The sequence below is a fragment of the Lutra lutra genome, chromosome 14 (assembly GCF_902655055.1).
Source record: "Lutra lutra chromosome 14, mLutLut1.2, whole genome shotgun sequence".
Classification (NCBI taxonomy): domain Eukaryota; kingdom Metazoa; phylum Chordata; class Mammalia; order Carnivora; family Mustelidae; genus Lutra; species Lutra lutra.
Genome location: NC_062291.1, coordinates 13,118,203 through 13,135,716, shown reverse-complemented (window position 1 = coordinate 13,135,716; position 17,514 = coordinate 13,118,203). Strand labels below are relative to the sequence as shown.

The 17,514-nt window shown below is 43.3% G+C and overlaps 1 protein-coding gene across 4 annotated transcripts in view; it reads left to right on the top strand.

Moving 5' to 3' along the window:
- Positions 1–15,700, top strand: part of LIPK (lipase family member K) — a 35,814-nt gene extending 20,114 nt beyond the window's left edge. For all 4 annotated transcript variants that reach the window (XM_047703235.1, XM_047703236.1, XM_047703237.1 and 1 more), the window contains 5 exons: positions 1,100–1,236; positions 6,665–6,811; positions 8,612–8,683; positions 11,396–11,467; positions 14,890–15,700. In XM_047703235.1, coding sequence (XP_047559191.1) covers positions 1,100–1,236; positions 6,665–6,811; positions 8,612–8,683; positions 11,396–11,467; positions 14,890–15,129 — 668 coding nt within the window. In that variant the 3' untranslated portion in view covers positions 15,130–15,700. The remainder of the gene's footprint in view (positions 1–1,099; positions 1,237–6,664; positions 6,812–8,611; positions 8,684–11,395; positions 11,468–14,889) is intronic.
- The last annotated feature ends 1,814 nt before the right edge of the window (positions 15,701–17,514 follow it).

Below are 17,514 nucleotides of genomic sequence, written 5' to 3'. Positions count from 1 at the left end.
TTCAGGACTTCTTCCCTCTGTGCAGTCTCGAGCTTGAGGACTTGGCCTGGGAAACCGTTTCCTCTGACTGGTTTCTGAAGAGTAAATAAAGTGAGGAGGATACCAGGGATTTCTGCTGCCCCAGGACTGAATTTGGAAATGGACAGATAAGCCTGAGGGAGAGGGACTTATTCACGTGTGTATATACCATACATGGTTGCTGGACGCTGGTTTAGACGCGGGGAAGGCCGAGATAAAAATGATACAGTCTTTCCCTTAAAGAGCTTTCAATTGAATGAGGACACCAAAAAGAAATCAGAGAATTACAAACTGTGGAAATCATATGCCATAATTATTGTTTCTTTTTGTTCCCAGAGGCCCTGGGATAGGCTAGAGGTAGATGGGGCCATGTTGACAATGGCATGAGGCACTTCACCCCCTGCCCTGCTTCCCATGTAGCTAGACACCTCAACAATACTAACAGCATCTCCACCAGGCTCTTTTCTGCATCTGAATCCTAACCAGGTTTCTGGTGTAAAGTAGGTCTTTGGATGCTATGCATCTTACGTACCATCTCTCATGGCAACCTAGAAACATTTGAGACCATTATCCTCCATGTTTTACAAATGGCTGAATTTGGAAATCCTTCCCAATGGCGAGAATGCCAAAGAATACCTTCCGTTTTATATATATGTGATTCAAAAGAATCATCCTGTGAGGATTCTCTTTTCCACATTTACAGTTTGAGCAAACTAAGACTTGCCACGGCTAGTGAATGGGAAGCCAAAATTGTGGGCCAAGCATTGTCTGATACCAAAGAGTATGGTCAAGGTAGAATGGCCCTTGAAGTCTACCTGGCCATGCCCCCCAGTGGATGTTTGAACCCTTTCTGCAGCACTATGAGTAGACTTAAATTCTCCAGGGACAGGAAAGTCATTGCATTTTGAATTACCCGATTTTCTTCTTGAGAAGTTTAGGAAAGTTTCCCTTACCAATGGTAGTTATTTTGAGTTGTTTTTGTAGTGGCTGTTGTTGCTTTTAACATGCCTCCTTTTGCTCTCATTTATGGTGAATGAAGAATTGTTTTAGATCTATAGACTCGTGTGTTCTTCCCCTTCAGCCTTCATAGCATTCTCTACCAATCCAGAGCTGGCTAAAAGGATTAAGATATTTTTTGCATTGGCTCCAGTCATCACGGTGAAATACACCCAAAGTCCTATGAAAAAATTCAAAACTCTTTCCAGAGAAGTAGTCAAGGTATGTGACTCCTCCAAGTTTAAATCTATAGTTACTAAAACTAGTTCTATTTTTACTGATTTCAAGAGAAGAAAACCTTAGACAAAATGGCATTTTACAAGCTTCTGAGACTATCACAGATGTAAGATGTCTACATAGATCTGTTGATCACGAAATTTTACCAACAGGGTTCAAGGAGCTCACACCGATACCATCCTACCCTATTGTCTAAATCTTACATCAGGGGATTCTATCCCATGTCGTTTCTCACAGATAAAGCCAATGTTGAGGTGCTTAATTGATTTGTTTAATCTTGTGGGTTAAATTTCTTTCTAGTGGCCTCTGGTTTTTTAGGAGCAATATGGGATAGGGATTGAGAACACAGCATGGCAGTGGGTGGAATGTGGTTGGATCCTAGCTGGCTGGGTAACTTTGGTCAAGACCTTATGGGTTTTGTGAATCATGTTCTTCACCCATAAAGACAGGATTTATTTTTTAAGATTTTATTTATTTGACAGACAGAGATCACAAGTAGGCAGAGAGGCAGGCAGAGAGAGGAGGAAGCAAGCTCCCTACAGGGAGCCCGAAGTGGGGCTCAATCCTAGGACCCTGAGATCATGACCTGAGCAGAAGACAGAGGCTTTAACCCACTGAGCCACCCAAGTGCCCCAAAGAGGGAATATTAATAGTTCCTACTCCTCAGGCTGCTGTGAAGATTGAGTTCAGACTTGAGAATCCCTTAGAATCTGGGGTCTTGCACATTATAAAATTTGAATAAATGTCAGCTACTCACTGCTATCAGGATTTGCCTAGAACCTACTTTCTTCCCACCTGAAAAGTCCAACCTTTTTAAAAAAATATTTATTTATTTATTTATTTATTTATTTATTTGAGAGAGAGAGAGAGCAAGCATGAGCAGGAGGGGCAGAGGGAGAGGAGAGAGAATCTGAAGCAGACTCCCCACTAAACACGGAGCCTGATGTGGGGCTCGATCTCCCAACCCTGAGATCACCACCTGAGCTGAAAGTAAGAGTCAGATCCTTACCCAACTGTGTCACACAGGCGCCCCACTAAAAGCCCAACCTTACTCAACTGCCCATGCTTCATAGACTAGTCTGTCGACTCCTCAAAATCTGGGCAATATCCTGAACTTCAGATTCCCTCTGTGCACTGACAGCTCACTAATCTGATCAGTTACTCTGTTGAAATGAATTGGTGTAATGAACAGATTAATATGGGCTTCTCCCACGGAGACTGAAAGTGATTGTTGCATTCAGTGATTTCACTTAAAGCAGATGGAAGGGAGAACATTTTTATAGAAGCCAGGAATTCTGACTTGTGAGAAATAAGTAAATTAGCCCATGGTGATTCAGTTCCATACCTATACAACCCAGAAAGATGCAAATAAATAAAAAGATACCCTGTGTTCACAGATTGGAAGGATTAATATCACTAATGTGCCCATACAACCCAGAGCGAACTGCAGATTCGGTGCTATCCCTATCAAAATTCCAATGGCAATTTTCACAGAACTGGAAAAAACGATCCTAAAATTTGTACGGAAATACAAAGGCCCCAAATAGCCCAACCAGTCTTGTGAAAGCAGAGCAAAAGTGGAGGCATCCCCCTTCCCGATTTCAAACTCTCTTACAAAGCTACAGTCATCAAAACAGTATTGTACTAGCATAAAAACAGGTGCGTAGACCAGTGGGATAGAAGAGGGAACCAGAAATAAACCCACACTTATGGTCTACTGATCTCTGACAAGGGTACTATGAACACTCAAAGGCGAAAAAACAATCCCTTCAATACATGGTATTGGGGTACTGGACAGCCACATGCAAAAGAATGAGGGGAACCTGGGTGGCTCAGTTGGTTAAGCATCTGCCTTCGGCTCAGGTCATGATCCCAGGATCCTGGAATCGAGTCCTCTGCCTGCCGCTCCCCCTGCTTGCGCGCTCTCTCTCTCTCTCTTTTGTCAAATAAAATCTTAAAAAAATAAAATCTTAAAAAAAGAATGAAACAGAACCGCTATGTTACACCACTCACAAAAATTAACTCAAAGTAGATTAAAAACTTACACTGAAGGGGCACCTGGGTGGCTCAGTGGGTTAAGCCGCTGCCTTCGGCTCAGGTCATGATCTCAGGGTCCTGGGATCGAGCCCCGCATCGGGCTCTCTGCTCAGTGGGGAGCCTGCTTCCTCCTCTCTCTCTGTCTGCCTCTCTACCTGCTTGTGATCTCTCTCTGTCAAATAAATAAATAAAATCTTAAAAAAAAAAAAAAAAACTTACACTGAAGATCTGAAACCATAAAACTCCTAGAAAAAAGCATAGGGAGGGGCACCTGGGTTGCTCAGTGGGTTAAGCCTCTGCCTTTGGCTCGGGTCATGATCCCAGGGTCCTGGGGCCCCACATCAGGCTCTCTGCTCAGCGGGGAGCCTGCTTCCCCCTCTCTCTCTCTGCCTGCCTCTCTGCCTACCTATGATCTCTCTCTCTGTCAAATAAATAAATAAAATCTTTAAAAAAAAAAAGCATAGGGAAAAGTCTCCTTGACGTTGGTCTTGCTGATGATTTTTCTGGATAAAACACCAAGAGTACCGGCAATATCAGCAAATGGGACTAACTAAAAAGCTTCAACAGCAAAAGTAGTGATTAATATATTGAAAATGCAGCCTACGGAATGGGAGAAAATCTTTGCAAACCATGTATCTGATCAGGAGTTAATTACCAAAATATATAAAAAGCTCATACAATTCAATAGCCAAAAAAACAAGTAATCCAATTAAAAATGGGCAAAGGACAAGAATGCACATTTTCCCAAAGAAGGTATGTAAATGACCAGCAGACACATGGAAAGATGTGCAGCCTCACTCATCATCAGGGAGATGGAAACCAAAACCACAATGAAGCATTGCCTCATACTCGTTAGATGGGTTTTACCAAAAAGACAAGAAATAAATGTTGGCAAGGATGTTGAGAAAAGCGAACCCTTGTACACTACTGGTGAAACTGTAAATTAGTGTAGCTCTTCTGGAAAACAGTAAAGACAAATTAAAATGGGAAAATTTAAAAGAACATAAAAAAGTCAAAAGAGAATAAGGAAACCAGATGAAACTAGTGGGCACAACACTAAGTGAAATAAGCCAGACAGAGAATGACAAATACTGTACTGAATCACTTATATGTAGGATCTAATATTAAAAAACCAATTTCATAGAAAAGGGGAATAGAATGGTAGTTAGTAGGGGCTGGAGGAGGGGGAAATGGGGAAATGTAGGTCAAAGCGTACAAACTTCCACTTATAAGACACTTACTGTCTTATGATATCAATTATTCCTCAGTAAAGTTGAAAATGAATGAATGGGTTTTTATAAAAGGGTAAGATTTGTCAAATTTTTTTGGAGATTGATTGAGACGATATATGTTTAAGCATCGTATCTGGCTTATAGCAGGTGCTCAGTCTAGTATTATTATTTGAGTTTATTTTAGATTCAAAACCTCAGCACTTGGTGCTTCAGATCTCCTAATTACCAACTGCTTATCCTCTCCACATCTTCCACCCCTGTTTCACCCCTGAGCATTTCTGTGTTCTTGCCCCTCTATCTTTGTTCTGACCTACAGCTTGCTTTGACCCTTTCCTCTTTGCATGTTATCTATAGTAGTAAGGATTGTTAGTATTGTCTTCCTTTCTTCCATCCTTTCTCTATTTCTTTTTTTCTTCCTCTCTTTAGAGGCAGAGGGAGAGAAAGAATCCAAAGCAGGCTCCACACTCAGCACAGAGCCCAAGGTGGGCCTCGATCTCACAACCCTGAGATCATGACCTGAGCCAAAATCAAGAGTTGGATGCTTAACCGACTGAGCCAACAAAGCGCCCGTCTTCATTTCTAAAAGAAGAACCTGTGGCTCAAAAAGGCTAAGCACCCTGTCCCAAATGACCCAGCGAATGGGTGGTGGCACCAGAACCTGAACCCAGATCTGACCAGGCCATCTATGGTCGATGTTCTTTCTTCTACATAGTTATTTCCCCTCCTTTCCAATGCCAACCTGAAAAAGTCAGTTCTGGATCCTTATACAGCCATGCACATGGTGCCCAGCTCAGCAGGCCATCGAGATCTGCATCCAGCCCACGGTCTGCTTGGCAAACCACGTGACCTGGCATGGGGCCCTGTACCTAGAAGGAACACCTTAAAATCACAGCGGCTAGAACTATATGCTGCTACGTGACAAGTACGCCCCCTCCAGAACCAACTTGGAATTACAGTCTACACGTCCCGTTGACTACACCGTAGGGATGGGAGCTGCGTGGCGGGCTGGCCTGCATTGCTATCCTTTCTCTTTGGGTCAGGGTGAAGGAGCGGTTGTCTGGCTTCAGCTCAGGCAATGATCTCAGGGTCGAGCTACCAGGCTCCGCACTCGACAGGGAATCTGCTTGTTTCCTTCCTCTTCCTCTGCCCCTCCTGCCGCTCTCCTTTTCTCTCAAATAAACACATAAAGTCTTTTTTTTAGAATATTTTCATCCTTCTATCTAATTTAAGATTATAAAACAAGTTATTGTGAAACAAAGGCAAGATTCATCTTCTATGCACAGGAATTAGATATGAATTTGTGTTCTAATTTGAGGGGATTCCTAAAGTTCAGAAGGTAAATTCAACTCACTGACAACATTGCCTGAAATTCCATTAGTAGAGATTGATTTGGGGGAGTTAAGCTTTTGCCTCTGGAAGAGTTCGCTGAAAGATTCTGGAACAATCATTCATTAATTATAATAGCAGTTATTGTTTGAGGAGTGTTCACTAGATTCTAGAAACTGCAGAAGGCTCCTTTTTTTAAAAGATTGTATTTATTTATTTGACAGAGGGAGAGATCACAAGTAGGCAGAGAGGCAGGCAGGTGGGAGGGCAGCAGGGTCCCTACTCAGCAGAAAGCCTGATGTGGGGCTTGATCCCGGGACCCTGAGATCATGACCTGAGCTGAAGGCAGAGGCTTAACCCACTGAGCCACCCAGGTGCCCCCAGAAGGCTCCTTTTAAACGTGACCTATTATCTTCACAAGAGTCCTACATACTGCATATTAATTTTTCATGTCATTGTTGGGAAACTTCTGGATAATTGAAATTCAATATTTCCTTAAGGTATAAGAAACAGAGTCCAGAATTGAACCAAGGTATCCCCCACTCCAAAGACTTACCAGTTCCCTACAAGGACTGGTTTCACAAGGGGCATTCTCAAAACACCCCAAGTAGAGGATCTTGGGAAAAGGCATCAAGAGGAAAGTTGGGAAGACCACTAGGGTGGGTTGGGAGAACCAAAGACAAAATTTAACAGAGCTCTCCATTTCACTGAGAACTAGTGTCGTGCAGATACCACTGCTGTCCAGCCCTTGTCTGTCCCTTTCCACTCTTGATGTCCACATCCATGAAATCTGATGGTGTCTTATACTCATCCTGCAGGCACTATTTGGTGACAAGATGTTCTACCCTCATACGTTTTTTGACCAATTCATTGCCACCAAGGTGTGCAACCGGAAGCTATTTCGTCATATTTGCAGCAACTTCCTGTTTACTTTGAGTGGATTTGACCCGAAAAACTTAAACATGGTATGTGTAAGTAGTCAGAGCCAAGAAAACAATTGTTTTGTTGCACAGAGGTGAGGAGAATTTGTACTGAATCATGTGGAGACCACATTTCAAGACCTTTCTTTTCTTTTTTTTTTTTTCTTTGTCTTATGAATTGAAGATACATGGTGGTGGTTTCCAGCCAAAGCTGGGGAGTCCACCTGCTTTAGTAGGAGGATCTGAGGAGAAGGCTTGGCCACTGAACATTCTCACCAACTCTTGCTATTGGCCAACATGCCGCCCTTGGAAAGTCCTTCACTTACATGAAAGCTATGATTTTGAAATTTATCTTGCTATGCCTAAATGCTACCCCACACCTACCAAAGTAGAATCTCAGGGAGTAAGCTCAGGCGTCTGTTTTTGAACCAGTCTTCCTCTTTCATAGGTGACTTGGAAATAGTCATTTTGTGAACCACTTACTTTTTTAATCCAAAGAGATTAAGGGGTGGCTTTCCAATGTTAAGTATAGATTCACTGTTCAAGGGACACTGAGAGGGATAAGCTGGGTTACTGGTGATTTCTCTCCAGATGAAATCTTTTTCTTCCTTGGTCCCCACTAGCTGAGCCAAAGAGTCAGCTACTGTCCACTGTGTACAGTTTACTCCCCAGCCAGAGAGGAAGTATCTTTGAAACCAGAGGCAGGACAAAGCTGAAAATGGTCTTCGACTATCTCCCAGACTTCTTCCCAGAGTCTAGTCTCCCTCTGTTAGTGGAAGGCACTGATAACACCTCTCTTGCTTTCAGGCAAGACTTATAAAAGGCGGTTTATGGAAAGCGTGCCTTAGTCACTGGCTTTCCACATTCCTCCCCTACGTTATTCTCAGTTTACTGAAGGGAACTGTGCTTGTTTATCACTTAGATGGAGGCATATCATGTAGGCAGAGCTGAGTAAGAGGACTTTTACGCACACCCAATTGAGATCATTTCAAAAGTACCTTCGAGGCATGGCCTAAGAGCTTGCTAAAGAATAACACCGACGGAGGGCCTTCATTGTACACTTTTACAGTCAGATTGGCCATTTTTTTTCACTGTTGGGGACCATCCTATGGAAAATTACAGTCTCTACAAGAATGTTTTAGTGGATAAGCAGGGGTGGATACGCATAAGTAAGAGTTTGTGGAACTTTGAAAAACTTCACAAGTCCAGAACTCACCCCTAGAACTTTTAATATTGACTCAATAGGTTTGGGTAGCTAATGAGGGATTGTGTTTTTTTAAAAGCTCCATGATGCTTCTAGTAGGCTTACTTTGGTGGAAATATATAACTCTTTCGTATATGCAAAAAAATATGCAATGGAAAATACGGAAAAAAAATTTTTTTTAATCCAGAAAAAAATCTAAATGTTAATGGAAGCTACAACACTGGTTGGGTTATGTCCCACAAACTTTCAGAGAGCCCTATAGAATATTGACCATGTTGTTAAAATCAGAAAGCAAACATTCAGATCTTTTGTCAATGCCTCATGATAAACAACTCTCTGGGAATGTCTTTGGGACTCAACCCAGGGTGAGGAAGGTCACTGTGGCTTTTACCCCTTGGCCCCCTGGACTGTCGGACCTGTCTGAGGTGAGGCTGGAGAGAACATGTGTTAGTGCCTTCGACCCTGCAGGATGGCCTCTGGACTTTCGGAAGGCTGCACAGGGCAGACTAGAGCCAAGGGAGGAGAAAGTTCTTCAAGAGGGTATGGTACATGTTTATTCCTGACAGAGAGAATATTCAGGTTTATCTGTGGTGTGGTCACATGAGTAGCCTCCAGATGAGGAAAAATTCTCTCCTTTGCAGAGTCGCTTGGATGTTTACTTGGCACAGAGCTCCGCGGGCACGTCTGTTCAGAATATGCTGCACTGGGCCCAGGTAAGAGCTTTCTATTCCTGAGATGAGGTCCACGGAGGTCTCGGAAACCCCTGAGGAGTTGGTCTCACAGAGCCCACTGTGGGGTTGTGCAGCGACTTCCTGTTCTCTCTTCTGTTCATGTCCTCAATAGTGTCTGGTGTTACAGGCCTGGTTCCCACAGATTCTGACTGAACTCTGATTGTTGGATCCCTCCAAACTGCCTTTCCTGGGAAAGCTTGTATTTCCTCTTTTGGAAAATTGTCAGTTCTTTTTTTTTTTTTTTTTAAGATTTTATTTATTTATTTGACAGAGAGAGATCACAAGTAGGCAGAGAGGCAGGCAGAGAGAGAGAGAGAGAGGGAGAGGGAAGCAGTCTCCCTGCCGAGCAGAGAGCCCGATGTGGGACTCGATCCCAGGACCCTGAGATCATGACCTGAGCCGAAGGCAGCGGCTTAACCCACTGAGCCACCCAGGCGCCCTGAAAATTGTCAGTTCTAACAGAACTTTATACAGCATGATATGGGCTGTTCCAGAAAGATCTGCTCAACCTCCTATTGGCATGTGGGCCATTTCAGAGTATGGAAATCATGCTTCATTCTGAGCAAATTAAATGTTAGAGAGGGACTAAACTAGATTAATGGTTTCTGGTTTTACCCTCAGTTTCAAAATTTTTTAAGTGTTCTACTTATCCTATTACTCAATATTCAGCAAGTGTAGAGACAAGTCAAATTCAATTGGTAGAGCTTTCTGAGCCAAGTATGTATGAACGTGTGTGTGTATGAGGGGGGAAAGGAAGGAGGAGAAAAACGTCTTCCCAGAGTTTTAATATATCTAAGATCCCTAGGAATCTTTAACTTCCACCCAAATAAATTTGCTCCATGGTTTAAGGTTGAGAAGCACTGCTCTAGATAGCCTGAAATACTAGTTGAGGATTTCTGAACTCCTCTGAAGAGTTGTACCCCCCAGGAGCTAAGCCTTCAAGTTCCTGCAGGAAAAAGGCCACAGGGCCTCCTCCTGGTGAGGAGACGGTTGGAGCCTGTGATGGGCATGGCCTTCCAGGTGACATGACCTCAATTTCACATTTACTGAACACTTACTATGTGTTCTTGCTACTCATATGTGTGATTTCATTCAGTCTCACTGAATTCTTAATAACAGTCTTTCCATGGAGGTGTTGGGACCCCCATTCTACAGATGTCCTAGTCAGTCCCTTACGCATCTCCCAGCTGACTGCTCTTCAGAAGGTCTCTTCTCCTGTGACAGAAAATCCTCTTCGGACAGAAATAAGTCAGGACAATGTGGGGAGGGGATGAGATAAATCACGTGGCCATAAGTTACTCAGACAGCCAAGGCAGGGGTGATGAGGCTGATGCTGACGGTGGTAATTAGGTGTCACCCACTTCATATGCATTACCCTATTTATTTATTTTATCTTGTTGTGTTACCCTATTTAATCTTCACAACCAAAAAGAAAAAAAAAAAAAAAAAACAAATCTCCATAGCCCCGTGAAGAGGATGTTGTGATTCCCATTTCACAGATGAGCATTGGGGAAGATGACCTAAGTAGCCCACGATAGTGCCTCCCATTGCCAAAACCCTGCAAAATTCCCACAGCAACAGACTACTGCGTCTCTCCTTAGACATCACGATGGGACTAATTTTAAACTAAAAATCAGGATTAAATCAACGAGGGTGGGAAAAAAATCAGAGTCAAGTTAAGAAAAAACCCTTGGAGTAGCCTGAGAATCATTTCATGAAGCCCTTGAGACAAATATGAACATTACCTGCTTCCTGGCAAATCACGAAGAAGGAACCCTTAGGTGTAGAGGCTTATGAATGTTTCTATTCTAATAGCCAAAGTCTAAACATTAAAATACAAATATGGGTGCGTGTGGTGTCTCAGACCTGGAGGCTGTGGCCACAGGAACAGATGAACGTGGGAGACACAGGCTGCCTGGCCCTGCAGATAGGGGACAGCAGCACTGTACCTCAAACAGAAAGCGCTGAGGAGACTCCGAGTGAACATTCCTTGCAATGGCAACAAAAAATGTTTAAGAATAGGAATATGGTCCTAATATCCTAGACCACCTGCCTAGGATAACGTACAAACCTGTTTGTACATGAAAACAGTCACTTTTCAATGTAGGAGATGTCCAACTGCTGCCTTTTAAAAAAAAGTATTAAAATTCCTGAAGCGGGTGCCTGGGTGGCTCAGTTGGTTGAGCGACTGCCTTCGGCTCAGGTCATGATCCTGGACTTCTGGGATCGAGTCCTGCATCGGGCTCCCAGCTCCTTGGGGAGTCTGCTTCTCCCTCTGACCTTCTCCTCTCTCATGCTCTCTCTCACTCATTCTCCCTCAAATAAATAAATAAAATCTTTAAAATAAAATAAAATAAAATAAAATTCCTGAAGCTACGATATTCAAGAATCATCCGACCCAGCATCCTTGTAATCATTTCATAGGCATTAGAACATTCAAGGACATTGCTGTCTGAGGATTTTCGTGCGAGAAGTATGGGGGAAGGGATTGAAAGATGGTCAGTTCTGTGAATTGGTATATCAATATTTACCATTTATATGATCGGGTTTATTCCTCTCTACTGGGTTTTAGCTCTTGTTCCCAAACAGTGGGATGTGATGTCATCCTCTTTGTATATTTTCTGTTTATTGTCTTTCAATGTGTGCTGTCTTCTCATGTCATGGTAATGCATTTTTATTTTTATTTTATTACAGGCTGCTAATTCTGGTCTGTTCCAAGCTTTTGATTGGGGAAATGCTGATCAGAACATGAGGCACTTCCACCAGGTACAGAGATGACAATAATTATCAGGGGCACCTGCTTGCAAACTAATAAAGTAGTATTCACTCGTTAAACACCAACACTACCCCAGATGTTGTCTATCAGTCAGATGCTACTTCTTGGTTTCCTGCCAGGTTCCACATCATTACTGTGATCCTCACGAGGACCGTGCAAGGCAAATATGATTGTCCTCATACGTAACCTCAGAGAGGTTATGTAAATTGCCAAATTGCCAAAATTATTTAGCTAGTAATGACTATGACCCAGGGTTCCTGGATTTTGTATCCATTCTTCTTCCACTGCACTTCTTCCTTCTCAAAAAATAGAAACTCTAAGTGCTTTGGGACAGTTCTTTGGGATGCCATGTATGACTCATAAAAACAGTAACAACAACAACAGTATATGGATCACTAAAGATATACCAGACAGAACTATCACTCTAAGGAAGAAGTGCTGTTATCTGTCAGAGATACAGTGAGTCAAGATACTTCCTAACACAATCTCTGAAAACTTTTGGGGCCAAAGTTCTATATTAAATGGCAATAGGTTACGTTCTATTTGTTGTTATTTTTTCCAGCATTGGAACAATAGGTTACGTTCTATTTGTTGCTATTTTTTCCAGCATCGATAAGGAAATCTGTATATGATTTTGGCCTCATGCTAATAGACTGAGCTCAAATTAAAGAAGTAGTCATCAAAGACACATGAGTTCCTCAAATCAGGAATACGGAAAAAAATGGAATTGTTTTAAAAAGCAAATTTTCAGTACTACCCCAACTGCAGTATTGAAATTGCAAAATTTTGGCTGGTGTGAAAAATCCAATTTTCCTCCCGAACTTCTATAATTTTCTCCTAAACTGCTGGCCATCCAGAGACTCACCCACTATGTCCCAAGTGACATCTACTCTTGTAATCAATTGATTCCTTGTCCTCTCAAGAGTAGATAGTTGCTCAAAGGAAAGTGTCTTAGTTGATGAACTTATCTGTGGCCTCAGATATCAATTTGGTTGAGAGCTGAGTCACAAGGCTTAGCTTTACCATTGTGCTCACAGATCCTCAGAAGACTGGGTGGAGAGAGGGAGTAGCTCAAGTTCCTTTACAATCTTTTACTTGGGACCTTGGAGGGAATGAATAATGGAAAATCCCAAACTGAGGGTAGACAACATCAAGTGTACAAAGCAATAGCTTTTGTCACAAGGATAAGTAATAGCCCTAAATTAGGCAGGCGTGATTATCAATGGAATCACCAATCCTTTATTACCACGAGAGTAAAAAAGAATTTCTTGGCCCAAAGCCAGCACGTCTTATTTGCAACCTGATTCTCAGGTTCATGTTTGCTTTGCCATCTTCTGGGCCCCCTTTCGTCCTTCATGGGGTCCTAAATCATTGCGGAGACCCAGTCTGTTGCCATAAACTTGCGAGCACGTGCTGCTCCCTCTGGGTTGTGCTCTCGCCATCCTTGCATCCGGGTCGTGCCGTGTATAATCCCGCCGAGAAACCCACAGAGTCCGGGGAAGCGCGTCTCTCCTTGCCTCTGCTGTTCTTTGCCTTTGGGCACTGCACCGGCTCCCCTGAGCCCTTCTGTTCCCCTGAGCCCTTCTGCTCACAGCCGACCTGCACTCACTTGCTTCCCGGCCTTTCTCACTCCCTGTTGCAGTTACACCTTCTCACTGACCCCTTGCTTCTAAGCCCAAGGCCACAGTCTCCCAGCAGTATAGCATACATGGAAACAGTAAGATATTTAGCGATGCGAAGACCCAGACACCAACACATGGACTGCCAGTGACTTCTGTAATGACTAAAGCCGTGCTCTCTGCCTGAATACCGCCCTGCTCAGGGAACTCCAGGTGCACATTCGCCGAGTTAGGGACGGCCCCCCCGTGTGCATTTCTCATCTAGGAAACCTCTCCCGGGCAAGGTTACAAGTTCCTAAGGATCTGTACCTTTGTCCGTATGACCTTTTCTTCCTAATGTTGCTGCCAAAATTAATGATGGTGCATTTTCTTTTTTAAGGATGTATTTATTTATTTTTAGAGAAAAGAGAGAGAGCATGAGTGGGAGGGGCAGAGACGGAGGGAGAGAATCTCAAGCAGGCTCTGCTCCCAGCATGGAGCCTCAGGCAGGGCCTTGATCTCAAGACCCCAAGTTGACCACCTGAGCCAAAACCAAGAGTTGGAGGCTTAAGCAGAAGACAGCTCTATTTTAGGTTTAAAAAATATAAAAGCAGTATGCTTTACTGAGCTAAGAAGTGTGGTGGGAAATTCACAATAGGTAGAAACTTAAACACTGTCCTCCGGGCTCTCCAGCTCCCTCTATCCCTCCCTGTCTCTCTCCCACTTCTGCCTGTGTATGCCCTTTCCCTGCTTAAGCTATTTTAAAAAATAGTAGTGAAAGGGTGCCTGGATGTACTTAGCTCATAGCATTCTTCCAACCGCAAACCCAAAGAAAAAGCCAGTATGTTTCTCAATTGCTCTAGCAGAAAGTTCCAGAGAGAGCTCTGGCTTGGTTTTTAGCCATGTACCTGTCTCTTATCCAGTCACGGAGGCCAGAAGGATGAAGGACGGATTGGCCAGGCCTAGTCATCTTGGATCCTGATAAACTGGAGGATGAAATTTGTCGGTTCCGCGTGAGAAACGCTGTATGTCCAGAAAGAAGGGGCAAGAGATTAATACCACAGCCACTGTTCTCTGGAACAGGCTGTCTCCTGCTTAATCTAGTATTTCAAATATTTTCATCTGTTGGTCTCAATGCCCCCACAAGAGCCTGCTCAAGTGTCAGTAACCCCTTGTCCAGATTTCTGTGTATGAGAAGAAGCATTTACATGTATCCAATACATAAACACGTCTATTTTGTTAGAAAAGGTCATAGTCCCCATGCAAGTGTTACTAGAAAGATAGAAATAAGGGAGGGTCCTCTTCCCCTAGAATTCTTTCCTATTTTCCTCTAAGTGCAAATCAGGAATAAAATGGTTGTGGGGTTTTGTGTTTTGTTTTTTTTTTTTGTCATTGTTGTTCATTTGCTCACAATTGAAATTATTGCACAAAAGTGTTTTTAAGTACTTAGAACATTTTAATGTTTATAGATCACTAAGTGTATTCTTTTTTTTTTTTTTAAGATTTTATTTATTTGACAGAGAGAGATCACAAGTAGGCAGAGAGGCAGGCAGAGAGAGAGAGGGAAGCAGGTTCCCGGCTGAGCAGAGAGCCCGATGTGGGGCTCGATCCCAGGACCCTGAGATCATGACCTGAGCCGAAGGCAGAGGCTTTAACCCACTGAGCCACCCAGGCGCCCCCACTAAGTGTATTCTAACTGCACACTTGGAGCATTTAAAGAACTTGCTTAACAATTAATAGTTAATTCTACTTCATTAGGTGGTTTTCTGTAAAAACTGTTTTTTTTTCCCCTCCATCTCTTTACTTGTAACTAGCTTATACCTCCCTTATATGACGTCACAAAGATGGAAGTACCAACGGCTGTGTGGAGTGGAGGACAAGACCGTGTGGCTGATCTCAAAGATGTTGAGAATTTACTCCCTAAGATTACCAGGCTTATTTACTACAAGTTGATCCCACACTACAATCATGTGGATTTTTACCTCGGACAGGACGCGCCCAAGGAAATTTATCAAGACCTTTTTAGACTGATGGAAGAATGTTTGCAAAAGTAAATGCATTTTCCTTTCTCTAAGTAAGTGGATTCTCAAACTAATAACGTGGCACACAAACCCCTAAGGTGACCCCTCCAGTGATTTTCACCTACTAGTGTCCACATTTGGGGTAATCCTCTCCCCCTGAGTATGGGAGGGCCCTGAGACTTGCTTCTGACCAACAGAACTGGCAAAGGTAACAGTGCCACGCCCTTGGTTAGATCGTGTTTATGGCAAAGGTGATGGGACATCACTTCCTGATTGCGTTATATTGCCTGAGACTCCATCTAAGTAGACTGGAGAAGAGCTTCCTCTTGTCGGCTTGATGAAGTGAACAGATACGGAAGCTCACGTGGCAAGGAGCCACGTGTGACATCTGGCATCTGCAGGTGGCCTCCAGCCCACAACCAGCAAACTGACGGATCCTCAGTCGGACAGCAGCGGGATGAATTAGAGCCAGCTCTTGGGTGAGCTGGAAGCCCATTATTCCCCAGTGCAGCCTCTAGTGGAAAAAGCAGACTGGCCACACCTCGTGTGCAGCCCAGGGAGTCCCTGAGCAGAGGAGGTTGCTGCACCATGTCCAGACTGTGGACCCACAGCAAGAGTGAGAAAATAAATGGATATTCTTTTAAACCTCCACATTTGTGGTTAATTTCTTTTTCTTTTTTATTTTTAAAGGTTTTTATTTATTTATTTGACAGAGATCACAAGTAGGCAGAAAGGCAGGCAGAGAGAGAGGGGGGAAGCAGGCTCACTGCTGAACAGGGAGCCCGATGCGGGGCTCGATCCCAGGACTCTGGGATCATGACCTGAGCTGAAGGCAGAGGTTTAGCCCACTGAGCCACCCAGGTACCCCTTGTGGTTAATTTCTTACCAGGAATAGCGAACTACTGTTGATAGTAATAACAAACCATTACTATTATTATTATTATTATTATTATTATTTTGTCTTTTTGGTTAAAAACTTGAGAGACCCTGTTCCTTACTACCTTTATTTCCTTCTTTCTCTTGTTTTGATGAACTTCCTTAAACATTTCTTGTTTTGCAGATCTGCTAGCGATCAATTGACAGTGTTTGTCTGAAAAAAATCTTTGTTTTGCCATCACTTAAGGTTGGATTATATTCCCTTATATGTATGTTTAAAGTAGATCTTCTTGTTCCATTCATCCATCTATAGACATTTAGGTGGTTTCCATATCTTGGCCACCGCAAATAATGTTGGGATGACCTTGGAAGTACGTGTATCTTTTTAAGATCCTAATTTCTTTTTTTTTTAAGTTTTATTTATTTATTTGACACAGATTGAGAGAGATCACAAGTAGGCAGGCAGGGAGAGAGGAGGAAGCAGGCTCAGAAAGCCTGATGTGGGGCTTGATCCCAGGATCCTGAGATCATGACCTGAGCAGAAGGCAGAGGTTTAACCCACTGAACAACCCAGGCACCCCTTAAGATCCTAATTTCAATTCTTTTGAATATATACCCAGAAGTGTGAATCCTGGATCATGGAGGAGTTCTGTTTTTAATATTTTGAGGAACTTCCATACCATTTTCTATAGTGGCTGCACCATTTTATAATCCCACTGACATTGTGTAATGGTGCAATTTCTCTACATCCCACCAACACTTATTTCTTTGTCTTTTGTTTTATTGGTAGTAGTGTTGTTGTTATAGCCATCCCAGCAGTTGCGAGAAGATAGCTTTTCATGGTTCTGATTTGCATTTCCCTGATGGTCAGCAATGAACAGAGAAGGTGCATGGCCCTGGGACCTGTCCCCCAGGAGCAAGCAAGAGAAGTGGCAATGCATACATCCTTAGGAAAAGTTTGAGAGGCTCCCAGAATCTCCACCTGGGCTGATCGGTGAAGGTATTTTGCCTTCATTTCTAAAATTTTTTTTTTTCGGGACGCCTGGGTGGCTCGGTGGGTTGAGCCGCTGCCTTCGGCTCAGGTCGTGATCCCAGGGTCCTGGGATCGAGTCCCACGTCGGGCTCCTTGCTCGGCGGGGAGCCTGCTTCTCTCGCTGCTTCTGCCTGCCTCTCTGCCTGCTTGTGTGTACTCGCTTGCTCTCTCTCTCTCTCTGGCAAATAAATAAAATCTTAAAAAAAAATTTTTTTTTCTAGTAAGAGGATCTTGGACAGATAGGCTTCCTATTTTGTTATTCTCACAGGGTTTTTTTTTAAGATTATATTCATTTATTTTAAAGAACAAGAGAGAGCGTGTGCACTCACGTGTAAGTGGGGGGAGAGGCAGCAGGAGAGAGAGATCATCTTGAGCAGACTCTGTGCTGAGCGAGGAGCCTGATGCAGGGCTCAATCCCAGGACCCTGAGATCATAACTTGAGCCAAATCCAAGACTCAGATGCTTAACCAACTGAGCCACCCAGGCACCGCTCTTGCAATGTTTTTTAA